Consider the following 13,805-nt stretch of genomic DNA (forward strand, 5'->3'; position numbering starts at 1 on the left):
TTTGCTAGCAATAAAATGACGATGTCCTTTATTACCATAGAAGGTATAAAAATATTGGTGACATTGGCAACTAAATTATCCCATAAAGGCCAAATCAAGACTACTTTATGAATCACTCTATAGTGGTACTAGCTAAATCATGAAAATATGTAGAACAAATTAATTAGTTGTAACTTTGAATCCACAAAGAAAGAGTTGCAAGTATCCAACCCCTAGTATTGAGTATTGATATGTTATGTTCAGTAGGTGTGCATCATTGCAACTTATCTATCTCTATTTTTCTTTGTAATGATAAAATTTGTTTGTTTTGCATAACTAATCAAATAAGTGGTTACTTGAATGAATTAAGTTTATTTATGCTCTCATTGCAATCTATAGCAGAATTGTAGGATAAGTCTAGGAAAGACTCATCATTATGGTAATAGCGTACTATTGTTTATGCACATTTATGAAAAATATGATTAAGACATTTTGATCTTTAAAGTTTAGAAGATGTTGCTATGAGTGGGAGTGTATTTGTTGAACTTTGATTATATCTTTGCTTTGATTTGCTAAGAAGGAATCATAGTAATTATTATTATTAGAGTTAACTTTGATAGTTTGTGCCATTTAATTGTTTGATATCAACTATACTATATTTGCTAAAACATTGAAGTTTATGTAATAATCATGAAGATTAATACTTATTCATGAAGAATAGAAATTCTAGAAGAATATAAGACCAAGAAGGTTAAGCATTGTATTTTTTCCTCTTTATGAGTTTTTATATGAAGTTTTCTCACACAAGGTTTTTAATGAGACAGCATGTGTAGTACAACTTACATATTATGCACTCTTTTCTCTTGTGGCTTTTTTCCTAATAGGTTTTCGGATGAAGTTTTTAACGAGACATATGTATCATGGTAAAATCGCTCAAAGGCGAATGTTGAAATCTTATTGGAATAGGATAAGGAGTTCTACTCCTACTTTAATAGACTACTTTACCTATTTCTACCCTCTCACGAAGAGATGACTTTCTCAAATATGGCTCACAAGTACGTGAGCAGCATCTGGGATTTCGACCCGGTCACCATGAGAGGCTACAAGTACGTGGCCACTGGTGAGAAGAATGTGCAGGTCACGGATGACCTCGTCATGGTTGACATGAATGTGACAGTGCGAGGGGAGTCTGCTAAGAAGCAAGGAAAACACTCACCCGGGCAAGCTGAAAGATTTGTGCCTTTCCTTTACCTAGTTCAAGCTGCTCCGGTGCCGCCTCAACGGGATCCCGCTCCACGAGCCCGGTGACATCATGACGCTTGTCTTTATCCGAAGGGGCCTTGCTGGCGGGGATCTGTGCGACGATTATGAGAGGATGTACCGGGGGATCGAGGTGGAGCTGGGCTTTCTGTTCGACTTCTACGCAAGGTACCCCTCGCCAAAGCAGACTCTGATCCCAGAGACGGCCATGTTCGTGGCGGCCACGACGCTGAGCTTGTCCACTCTCTTCTCCCTGGCGTTGCTACGCTACCATAATCCTCGGGGAAACATTAACCTCATCACAACTATAGGCCTATACATCTGGTTGGCCTTGAAAAATAAGTGTATCCTTGAAAAAAATAAGTCAACGAATGACTTATCAGTAAATTATTGAACAACACTATTGATCCTAGAAGTAAGTGTAGAGCTGTGTGAAAGAATAAGAAATCATAAAATCATAAAGATATCATAGAAGTATTTTTTAAGTAGAAATCATAAAGATGCCATAAAATATTTAGAAAGTATGTCCTCTATTGGCTAGTAATAGAATGATGTCCTTTATTACCATAGAAGTTATAAGAATACTGGTGATATTGGGAACTGAATTATCCCATAAATATCAAATCGAGAGTACTTTATGAATTACTCTATAGTGGTATTAGCCAAATCATAAAAATCTATAGAACAAATTAATTAGCTGTAATTTTGAGTCCATAAAGAGAGAGTTGCAAGTATTCAACCCCTAGTATTGAGTATTGATATGTTATGTTCAGTAGGTGTGTATCATTGCAACTTATCTACCTCTATTTTTTTTAATTATAAACTTTGTTTGTATGGCACAACTAATCAAATACTCCCTCCGGTCATAAATACTTGACGTTTTTGACTTTTCACGGTCTTCGATGTGTAACTTTGACCAAGATTTCTATTTGAATATAGTTATAATATCTAATAAAAAATATAATATTATAAAATTATTTTTCAAGAAAAATCTATACGTGTGATTTTTATGTTTCCAAACTAAATATTTTGGAAGTTATTAGCAGTCAAAATTTTAAAAGTTTGACCGGATCTTAGTCAAAGCGACAAGTATTTATGACCGGAGGGAGTAAGTGGTTACTTGAATGAATTAAGCTTATTTATGCTCTTATCGTAATCTATAGCAGAGTTGTAGGATAAGTCTAGGAAAGACTTATCATTATGGTAATAGCGTACCATTGCTTATGCATATTTATGAAAAATATTGTGGCAATAGTGTACTATTACTTACATATATTATGCACTCTTTTCTCTTGTGACTTTTTTTCTAATGGGTTTTTAGATAAAGTTTTTAACGAGACATATGTATCATGGTAAAGTCGCTCAAAGAGAGCGTTAAAATCCTATTGAAATAGGATAAGGAGTTCTATTCCTATTTTAGATGGACTACTTTACCTACTTCTACTCTCTCATAGAGGTGACTTATATACAATTTATTGTAACATGAATTATTGAATACAATAAAGTAGAGAAGCCTCGACCATATATTTTTCCTCGTGTTCTTATTCTACTTTAGGCTTTAGGTTATGTTGGAGAATTGGAGAAGTCATGATCACTGATATTGTATTCAACAAAAAGTTAGGGATTTTGTAAGGAGTATTTTTAGCCTTACCACTAGAGTATAAGTGTAATATCTAAACTTATACTACACCATGTACACACATTCTAGATCTATATTCTATGGAAAGATAATAAAGCTTCTGACCTCGTAAATGACAAAGCGCTTGAGACTGACGAAAGAAATTCAATAACCAAGCTAAACCCGAGCGTGAGTGCGAGGTCGAGAGTTAAACTCCCGACCGGCCGCTCGCACACGTGAACGAACCACCGAGCTATCAGGTCATTTGCGGATTTTCTAAGGAGTTGAGATTTTCAACTACCAAGTGTAGTGCGAAATTCGGGCGATTGGAAAAAGGCCTCAAGGGGATTAGCCCGATCGTTCCGGCCCAGTAAGAATCCAGCTGTCGGCCCAAGCCCAGCCCAGCCCTAGTTCGCCAATGTCCATTGCCATGAAGATCTGAGCGATCTGTCTGATCCCTCGCCCGAGTCCACTCCAAGACTCTTCCTCCGCCTGCAGCCGCAGCGAAGCCATGGCCGCCCCGCGCCGTCCTATCCTCCTCCTCCTCGTCCTACTCGCCGCCGTCTTCTCCCTCTCCCTCGCGACCGCCTTCCAGTCCGATGAGCTGCTCCTCAACGACGACGAGGAGTTCGAGGGCGTCGGCGCCCGCCCCGCCTCCCGCTCACCCTCGACCTCCTCGCCCTCCCAGCCGGCGGTCCCGTCTGCCTCCTCCCGGCGCCGACCCGCGGACGCGTCGTCGCCCGGGGTCGGAGAGTCCAACGCCGTGCAGTTCACGCTGGAGCACGACCTCGGCGCCGGCAAGGGGTTCACCCCCGCGGGGTCCTTCTCCGCCCGCCTCAAGTCCTCCGTCCACGGCGCGCAGGTATGGCTACCCCTCTCTTTTCGGCCGCTGCGTCGCTTGACTAGTTATTTTCGCTGATCTGCTTACCCTACCTGCTCCCTGATCCGTAATCTGTGAGATGGCTAGTATCTGGCTGTTCGATCGTGGGTTCGTCTAGCTTAGCGGTAGATTGGCAGATGTTGTACTCGTACTCAAATTAGCTGCGTCAAGTTGTTTGTTCGGGTAAGGTGGTGAATTTTGTGCTTCGAATTGGTAGGAAAGGTCAATCGGGGATTGGATCTGGTGCTAGTGGTTGTTTCTGTATATCCCTGTGATCTTTTTAGGAGCCATAACAGAAAAAATGACTGGTTTTTAGTAAAGATTCCCCTAACAGATTAGATTCCACAGCACAACACAACATCCACAAACTGGGCCTTATATTTCTTAATGTATTTTCTGTTTGGTTCTTCTTTTGTTCAGTCTTGGGCTTTAATTGTGAGTTTCTTTTCTACAAGCAGGTGAGTAGTCACCTTATCGTTTGACATTTGAATGGGTAACATGTTGCTTCTCAGGCGGTGTGGGTCTTACATTTACAATATCAAACATATATCCATTGAAGAATAAGATCAGACATAATATAAATGATTGCGACAAAGCAAGAGAGAGCATTTTTGTTTACCAAAATTAGAAGAGAAAAGTTGAACACTATTATCATATGTAATGCTTCCTCCAAATTCACAAATATCAGATAGGGCCTGTGAAGCTCAGTCACTTGACATGTGCCTCCATATTCACAATTAGACCATGTGAAGACCAGTAACTAGACTTTGCATGCAAAGTTTATGCTACATTGCATATAGTTTTGCAGCTAGTAGCCTGGGGCTGAGGTTGTTGAGCTTGGATGTTACTCGGCAGTGTCTCATTTAGTCAAATTCTATTTATTTTTTTTACCGTTAGGAAACTGTTTCGTATGAGAAGATAGGCTATCTGAATTGGTTTTTAGTTCTAAGGAGAGTATCCTAGGGATATGAACAATTTCATGTAGAATACATCAAAGCACCTGTATACAGGAGATAAATGACTTGAAAGTCGAAACTGTAAGCCAGCACCTGACTTCCTTTGCTATATTAACTTTTTGACAAAAGGCAGGGACTGTATTTGGTTCAGTGTCTTTGTATTTCCTACTAATGTTTTGAGGTGCTAACATTGAGAACAATACTCCTTTTCCAAATCCTTTCAAGATATACCAGAAGATTATTACAAATGGACATGTTGAGTTCATTATTGTATTAGCACCAAGGAAGTATGCATTTTTATCACGTAACTCAAACCCTGTCACCCTGTGAAGAATGGATCTTATTTCATCCTTATGGGAATAGCACCTTAGTACCAGCTTGACCTGTGCTTGGCCCTGTCCAGGTAGCCAGAATTAACAGCAGGACGTGCCTACATAGCTATTTAAAGTTTTATATGTCAGAAATCAATACAGAATGATAGACATTGCACTGATGATACCTTGTAATTTACCGTGGACCTAGCAGATCACGACAATTTTGCACTTCATGAAAATCTGTTATATGCTCTACATTAGCTTCGATGAAGTCTGTTCCTGTCAAACATGTGATATTGAAAGTTAAAATCTTTTGTTTTGTTGTCACTTCATTGCAACAATGCATACTTCTGCCCGTTGCATTAGTATTTAAGAAGGGGATAGTTCATCGAAATGCAATCTGTATCTGATTTATCCCAGCGCTCCAGGGAATAATTCCACCTCTTGATAACTCATGTATGTATGGTGCCTAGTAGACTTGCCATGTTTCATTACTTTGGAGTTTGGAGTCTATGTGCCAGTTTCCAAATGGCCCAAAATGCCAGCAGTGCTTATCTAGAAGTTTGAGATATAGCTTAAATTCAAACTGCATCACACATATAGAATAAATTAGCTCCTCATATGTCCACAAACTGGGAGCTTATAATATGATATCACAAATTTTAGAGAGCAAGCCCAAATGGTTAGTTTTGTAGGAAAATATTATGCTCCTTATATCTACTTTGAGTTACTATTTTTCATCCTTTTCTTAGCGGGCTTGGGTATGCCCAACTGGGATTTGGTGCAAATAGTGAGCTGAATGCTTGTGAATTAAAACAATGACTTATCTGGTTGGACGTTGATTGGATGTTGTAGGTTTCTTGTTTCTCATTTGCAAAAGGACATTATTTAGGCTGGCTTATCAAGGTGGAGGTTTAGTTGAGTGGTTGTTGGTTCATTTCTGCAAAAGGACATTGATTAGGCTGGATGATTTGGTGATCCATTCTTCTGTACACAATTTTGTACTGTAGAATTATTTTGTTTCAGTTCTTCACCGGAAAAAGGATATTTATTGTGAATTATGTGCTTACTGTACAACTATTTTGTGTCAATTCTTCACCAGAAACATGAGATTTATTGTGAATTATGTGCTTCTAATTAGTAATAAGTTTCATTTAGTAATAGTTGATACTTTTCATAATGAATCTTCAATCGTTAGTTGAAATTAAAGAAGAAGATGTACCTTCGTTTCAGAATTATTGTTGGCTATGTTTGCTAGTGTTATACTATTATTAGTTTTGTTGATGCATAATTAATCATGTCAGTGTTGTTAACTACTGTAAATGTGAGCAAAGAGAGCTATATTTCTAATTTGACTCAAGTTAACGATGTTACCTTTCTTCCACTACAAATGTCAGTGAGTAGAGATATATCTCTAACTTTAGTTTTTGTATGTATCAGACTCTCACTAAGCTTCGCTTTATGAGGAATGAGTTAACCGAGGACGATAAAGATGCATTTAAAGTAATTTCTTTCCTCCATTCTTTTCCCTCCACCTATTTCCTTGACTTTTGATTTTCTGTCTACTTATTTGCTCCTCCTGCATTTCATGCCATTGCAGAAATTGCTGCAGGAAGATGGTTTTTATACAATTAGGCTGCCGTCTAATGTATTGGACCCTAAAAGAAAAGATTATGTTGTTTCCTCGATTAAAGCTGTAAGTTGACTAAGTACCTAATTAGAGTTTTCCTCTTGACTTGATCATAAGGCGAGTCCAATTACCAGATATCCAAAATTGTTTCTAAATAATGAGAAGCATGCCATGTATAATTGTATATGCTTTCAAGAAGCATCAATGACAGAACCGGAATCCATTCTTTTATGATAATTACTGTGTTATTTTTAGGGTTGTGTTTTCACTTTTCAGTTCCTTAACTGTCTTACCTTTCTCTCCATGTTTTTCAGAGATGCATTCCACGTGATACTTTGGATGAACACATTGATATCCACATGGTAATTTTCTCTATTTCATGATTTCTACCCATATGTTCTCCTACGAAGTAGATTATTTCGTGATGATGGGAATGTTCATGCATCTCAATAAAACTTATAATTTACAAATTACATTAATTATGCTGTTGCTGTTTGGTTGGTTTCTACTTCTAGCTATTTGACATTAGCCATAGGACATCTTGTATATTTCATAGGTTAAATACAGCATGAAAATTTTATTTTATGACTAGTTGAGTGCCCGTGCGTTGCAATGGGATGACAGTGCAGGCGCTCCCTCCTCGTCCACCCATGTGGCACGTGGTCACCTCCTTGTTCATGCAGTCCTTCCCTTGTGCTTTGACATGATAGGGCCATGAGCGAGGGCAGAACATGGGGGAGGGCAGGACACAGTAGGGTGCGGGAACCGAGATCAAGACGATCATGAGGTCACGCAGGACATTTGGGGTTAGGGAGCGGTGCATGTGAATATGATCACACTATGAGGTATACATGGGCAATGTAAGGGTCATAGTGTGGTAGAGATAGATTACATCACGAGATGGTATGATCTGTGATGCGGAGCGTCAGTGACGTATGATGTGTAGGAATTTATTTCGTAGAGATAAAGGAAACGGAAATGCTACAGTACGTGGTACTATGCTTGCCTAGTGTGTTGTTGATTTGGAGGTACAGAGCGCTGCTCAGGCTATGCTCTTGGGCTGGCAGCAGCTCTGGCATGATCTGGGTGGCACGCGGCTTGTCAGTAGTAGGGGGGAGCCAACCCAGTCCGTGTGGAGGTTCGGTCGCAGGAGCGTGACCGGGTCTTGTCGACCGAGCGGCAGCACGGTCCAAGGCGCGTTTGGCTGTGTCGTGCGCACTTCTGTTGGGCTGGCTCGGCAGGTAGGCAGCCCAGTCAAGCAGTGGCCTAAGTCGAGTGGAGGCAAGACACTGATGGTGCGGGAGGCGCTCGGTGGCAGAACGTGAGAGGGGTGGAAGGCTTCAGGAATCACTTGGTATTTTATAAGTAGTAGAGATATGAATGATGCACCATTTCTTCCTGAGTTTATTTTATTACATATATGATATGTTCTTCTTTCTTCCTTTTTACAACTGTGCATCCGGACCAAATCTCCCAATATTGATATAGAATCAAAGAGGGTCTCTTTTCTTTCTTGTTTTTAATAAAACCTGCACCTGTACTGACCAGGTAGCATATCGGTTTCTTTAAGCATTCAAATATTTTTATCTTGCTCACAAACGGCAAGTGCAATTAATGGAAACCATTATTATTCTTTCATACTGCAGCCGTTTGGGGAAAAAATCTACTTTTTGTTGAAAACATGAACACGAATACCAATAGAAGTCCCCTTTGGTGTTTTTGACTCACGTTGAATTTTGTTGGTGCCTTATTTGCAGCATGGTGTTAATATTTTGGCAGTTAATTATGGTTCTGCTGGTGGATGCCAATACCCGCGGCCAGTGAAATTAGTAAGTTATATTTGTTGAATCATATTTTGGAGTATCCATTGTAGTTAATAATTGATATTGGGATTCTGGTAACTCGTAACCTTTTGACTTGTAAACTCGCAGAAAGCACTGTCAGGTTCTTTCAGACTATGAACTGGCCTTCTAACTTTATTCTTGTTTCCTCATGGCATTTAATTAGTACAACTAATAAGGTTGATCTAGTTGTTGAAGAGCTTTTAAAGCAATATGTTATCTGCACTAATTACTTGTACTGAGTAGAGGTATCTACTTGTTTCCTCATGGCGTTTCATTACTATAACAAATTAAGGGCTTTTAAAACATCTTATCTGCACTAATTACTTGCATAGAGTATATGTATCTGCTTTGTTAATGAGCTTACAAAAACCTCCAAAATTTTAAAGTTGAGAGATGTGGCATGTTCTAAATTTCACGATATTGTGGTATATTATAAATAACATTGCAGAAGGGTTCGCTTTGTTCATTGTTGAATAACATACAAGGTCATGTGACTTATTGGCACGCTTAAATTTCTTGTTTCAGCCATCAAAATGGACATTCAATTCATATACTCTTCTGAAGACTGCCGAACAAGCACCAAGGTAAATTTCTGCTTTATTAAGGTTAAGACAATAGTAAATAAATAGAGCATCCTAAAGCTGATAATTGACATGAGTGTAAGAATATCATTGCACCTAAGCAACTAAAGGAAGCTCCTTAGCAGATTTATTACTGGAACAGTCTAAAGCATTTCTTGCTCAAAAGATAGCTGGTTCCTAGTTCTTTGTTATGGGCTTGTATAGTAAACGAGGGTAAACACCGCAGTGAGGATGACAATAGACTGGAGTGACAACATTGTGGCAAAAACTAGATTGATTCTTGCCTATCAAACCAATCTAAAGAGATAATAGATACAAAGCCAACTAATTTCACCTAAGCAACTAATAGATAGGGTCTTCTGTGCGTGCTCCAGCCATGCGGTCACTGTTCATGCGCATGACCAGTGTACCTGAAAAGAGTCTTTGGTGATGATGCTGCCGCTTTTTGTGCACTGCTGCTGCACCCCCTCCTGTGGACTCCACATCATTACATTCTTACAAAGTTGTTTGCTTGCAGAACTCCATCATTTTCTGATCAGTTAATGGAAGCTGATAATGGACTTGGTGAAGTGATGAAACCACCTGAGAAGTCTTTCTGGGCTAAATATGTGAGTAACTGTTCAATCTATCTTCTGTGTTTATTGTGTTTTGTTCAATTTTTCCTTTGGTGTCTGCGTATCTTAAGTACATGTTTGGTGCTTTCCCCTTTGATCTGACCGCTGCTTGTCTCTTTGCAGTGGATGTACATCATTCCGCTTGGTCTTATTGTCATGAATGCTGTTACGGCAGCAGCAAACATACCGGAGGAACAAGCTGCAGGGCAGGGCCAAGCAGGAGCACAACGGGCACCCGCTGCTGCTGCGAGGAGAAGATGATGGCTGCTTATGTTTCCCATACCATAGGTATTATAACGCCATGTGAATATTAGCATCACATTTTGGTTCTGTGGTGCTGTACAACAATGCATAGGCCTTCCTTCTTTCTATTGCCTAAAAACTACACAAGTGCATCTGTGCTTAGATCTTAGCTACAATTGGCTAATTGGTATACGTATAACTATTGGTAAATAACCAGTTGACATCAAACTATATAGAATCTGGATTCTGGAACATGTTCGTTTCGCTACTTTTTTGCACTTGAAGGCTATCATGCCTCGGTTTAAAATCTCTCCTTGATTTCACACGATCTAATTTATGTCCTGGGAATTCATGCTTCCACTCCAACTTTTTCGTATTGAGATTTTCTTTTGTTATTTTGTAGCATCAAATTAAAATATTTCATGGACATGCTAACACCTTTTGTACTGCTAACACCTTTTGAGTTTCAGATTCAGGGAATATGGAGAGGCGATGGACATGTTTGTATTGACCTTGCCAGGCATATACCTGAAGCTCTACCTGCGGTTACAGACACCATTTTGTTGTACTTGTTGCATTAAGGAACTCGCCCCTCTGAAAGGTGCTGTTAAACACATACTGCTGGCGGATAGTAACCGCAGCCAATCTTTAATCCAATGCAAATTTGAATGTGTTGAGTAGCTTAATTTATCGATTTTGAATACTGGATGTTTTGGTTATAGATCCTTCTTTTCTACCAATGGAATTAGATTGTTTCTGTAGCCAATTCTGATGTTGTGTCATATGTATGTCTAGAATAGCATAATGGAAGTAGCAGAAGGGAACTGAAAACTGATGTCAAGGTTTCACAACGGATGGGCACACAGCCTACAAGGGCTTAATTGGTTGGCTACAACGCATAGACAAGTTTAAGATTTTCGAATTGGTTGGCTACAACGCATAGACAAGTTTAAGATTTTCGAACCCACACTTTTGCCACAGCTTCAACTAGCTGTGCAAAATGTGGCAAGATGTACCGTTTGACGCTGCCAAATTGGTAACCTCACCTTAGACAAGTTTTGGCAAAAGTGTGATTTAGAAAATCTTAAAATTGTGGTAAAGAATGCTGCGTACCATATGGGCTCAAACAGTTATCCTCGTTGGGTAGTGAAGACAAACATCGGCAATGATAACATCGGTGACTTTGAAATTTAGAAAGACAATAAAGGATCGAATTTGGTGTTGATGATGGAGAATAAAGTATGTAATATGAAGATCATTTTCTTATCTCGATGTTCACAAGGAAGACGGACTTTGTAAGGCTAGTTTGATCACTTGAATGAAGGGTGCATGGCCTCCTCCATGGTCTCTTCTTCCCCTCCAACACTGCGAGTCACCAACGTTGCATTCACTGCAACCTACACACCCACCCATACTTGTCCATCCTGCCGTCGTCCTGTTGCATCGCTACCCACTGCCATATCTATTTAATCTGCAGAGCTAAGTTTGGCAGGACTCGGGAGTCCACTATTGTTGCTGAATGAACACACTTTTTAGTAACTATGGTTTCTTGGATTGTTTCGAACGAATATTTCTTTTGGAAGATGAAACAACCAGAATACGAATGAAAATAATACAAGAAGAAAAGGCATAATCGAGACTCAACTGGCATTTGGCTCTGTGAAGATGCCTAGCCATGGAGTTCGCCTTGAGAGGCATGTTGTGCACGCTAGTGGCCTCTAAATGACAAACAACAGAATTTGATCTAGTGAGTTTCTAGGCAAACGTTCAACATCAAAGAGCGAGGTTGTCAGATGCTTGTATGGCCACTCGAGTTGGGTGGTATGTGGTACCTCACACACACAAAAAAAAAATGATGCAGCTGAGTGTCATTTCCACATAGTACTAGCCATACTTGTAATATGTAAATGATTCTCCATAAAAACAAATAATTCAAAGCTGTCTAAATTAGAGTAAAAACATGATCCACACTGACATGTTCATCAAATAAACAAGTTCAGGCCAACATTTGGAAAGACATAGTGATAATAAAAATGTCAAAGTTTCAATCAAAGTAAATAAATTTCTTGGAAGATGCTACAAGTCTCTGGCCTATAAACCATTGGTAAGCAATAAATTGACCTATTATCTCCTTCCTGCAAAACAAACAATGAGTATGAGAATAGAGTTGACATGACTATAAGATCACATGTGATAGAACTTCATTATACATATTTAAACATAGTGACCAATACGGAGCGGGTCTTTTTTCTAGATAAACACAATATCTTCAAATGTCGTCCCTGTCAAGATGAGGTTAAAGAGATAAGTACATCACCATTACTTTATTTCACCATATTCCAATACATCCTTAGTTAGTCTTAGAACAAAAATGAATCCTCAGTTATATACTACCATAAACGAAAAAACTAAACCACCAAATTAAAATAACAGTGTTTGCCTAAGGTTGGATGTAACAGGACTCAAGTTCCCAATGCACACGAGTGCAGTTATCAGTTTTACATTTTTCTATACAAAACATATAAGTAATAAAGCTTTGGAATTTCTAATCATGTCTCATTATTATTGCATATCGACATATATATATTACACACACACACACACACACACACACACACACACACACACACACACACACACACACACACACACACACACACACACACACACACACACACACACACACACACACACACACACACACACACACACATATATATATATATATGAAGCCTTTTCTGTACTCTCGGATGTACATATTCACCCTCTAATGATTGTTAAAAAAAGAATATATAAATCTTAAAAAGTAGTATATACATATCAGAAAAAATATACTTCACTTATAAAGAAGTATACACATCTCAGTCTCAGAAAATCGTTTGTATATCTCAGAAAATAATATATACTTCAGTTATAACAGGATCAATTATGAATTGAGCCAAGAGTATGCACTCCCGAAAGTACAGACTAGTTTTCATTATATATATATGTGTGTGTGTGTGTGTGTGTTATATTAATAATTAGGTTAAATTTGAAAATTAGTTTTAATATTCCTATATATATATATATAATAATTATGAAAAATAGGATAAATTTGAAAATAGTTTTAATGATGTTTATTAATCCTATTTAATGTTTATAGTTTTTAATAATTCAAATAAATGCTAATAAATTCTAGAAAAAGCCTAGAAAATCATAGATTGCTTTGGAAAATTATAGAAAATTTCTAATTATATAGTTTCACCTATAGTTAATCTTTTGTCCTATTTTAGTCTTTCAAAAGCCGTAACTTGTCAACCGTACCTCTGATTTGATCCGTTCTTTCGCCAAAATTTCCAGCAAAATATAATCTTTTATGCGATGATGTTTGTTGTGTGCTATTTGGTTCTTTTTGGATCTTAGTGTTTATTTGTTACCCTTTCACTTATGTTCGCGAGTAGACTCCAATGTTCTGGAGGAGCTAGAAGGACTTCAGGATCAAGACTTGAAGATCCAACTGAGTATTAACAAAGGCAAGTTATGTTCTTAACCATATTGATCACAATTCTTAAATATTTTGTTTTACAAACATGCATTCTAATAACATTGCTAGGAATCCCATGTTAGGCTTTACCCTAGATTTCCTTTAACATCCTTGTCACCATGGTTATGGTTTTGTTATAGAAGGGTAGATGATGCCTAGCCTTGCTTTGGGACGGTGATAATGATAATTGCGCAATTGAATATGATAATAGTCCTATGCAACTATGATAAAAGATGATGGTATAATTTTTGTAGCAACATGGAATTAGGATTTGAGCAAGTAGTTTGGATGAGACTGGTATAGGTTGTACGGTTGGATTTATGGTAGTCTTGTTCAAATCTAAGGAACGGTTCGTAGGGTGAT

At 38.4% G+C, this 13,805-nt stretch overlaps 1 protein-coding gene across 1 annotated transcript; it reads left to right on the forward strand.

Annotated features, from left to right (window-relative positions):
- Nucleotides 1-3,289: 3,289 nt before the first annotated feature.
- LOC133886808 (uncharacterized) lies at nt 3,290-10,605 on the forward strand. Its single transcript, XM_062326653.1, has 9 exons — nt 3,290-3,719; nt 6,448-6,510; nt 6,608-6,703; nt 6,952-6,999; nt 8,395-8,466; nt 9,007-9,065; nt 9,580-9,670; nt 9,800-9,964; nt 10,390-10,605. The coding sequence occupies exons 1-8, from the start codon at nt 3,369-3,371 to the stop codon at nt 9,935-9,937; spliced, it is 918 nt and encodes a 305-aa protein (XP_062182637.1). The 5' UTR covers nt 3,290-3,368; the 3' UTR covers nt 9,938-9,964; nt 10,390-10,605.
- The last annotated feature ends 3,200 nt before the right edge of the window (nt 10,606-13,805 follow it).

This window comes from Phragmites australis, chromosome 12, assembly GCF_958298935.1.
Source record: "Phragmites australis chromosome 12, lpPhrAust1.1, whole genome shotgun sequence".
Classification (NCBI taxonomy): Eukaryota; Viridiplantae; Streptophyta; class Magnoliopsida; order Poales; family Poaceae; genus Phragmites; species Phragmites australis.

Excerpts from the sequence above, each read along its gene's own strand:
- LOC133886808 (XM_062326653.1), top strand. The coding sequence starts at position 3,369 with ATGGCCGCCCCGCGCCGTCCTATCCTCCTCCTCCTCGTCCTACTCGCC. Across the intron at positions 6,511-6,607 it reads ACGATAAAGATGCATTTAAA|AAATTGCTGCAGGAAGATGG; the intron begins GTAATTTCTTTC and ends ATGCCATTGCAG. Across the intron at positions 9,671-9,799 it reads AGTCTTTCTGGGCTAAATAT|TGGATGTACATCATTCCGCT; the intron begins GTGAGTAACTGT and ends GTCTCTTTGCAG.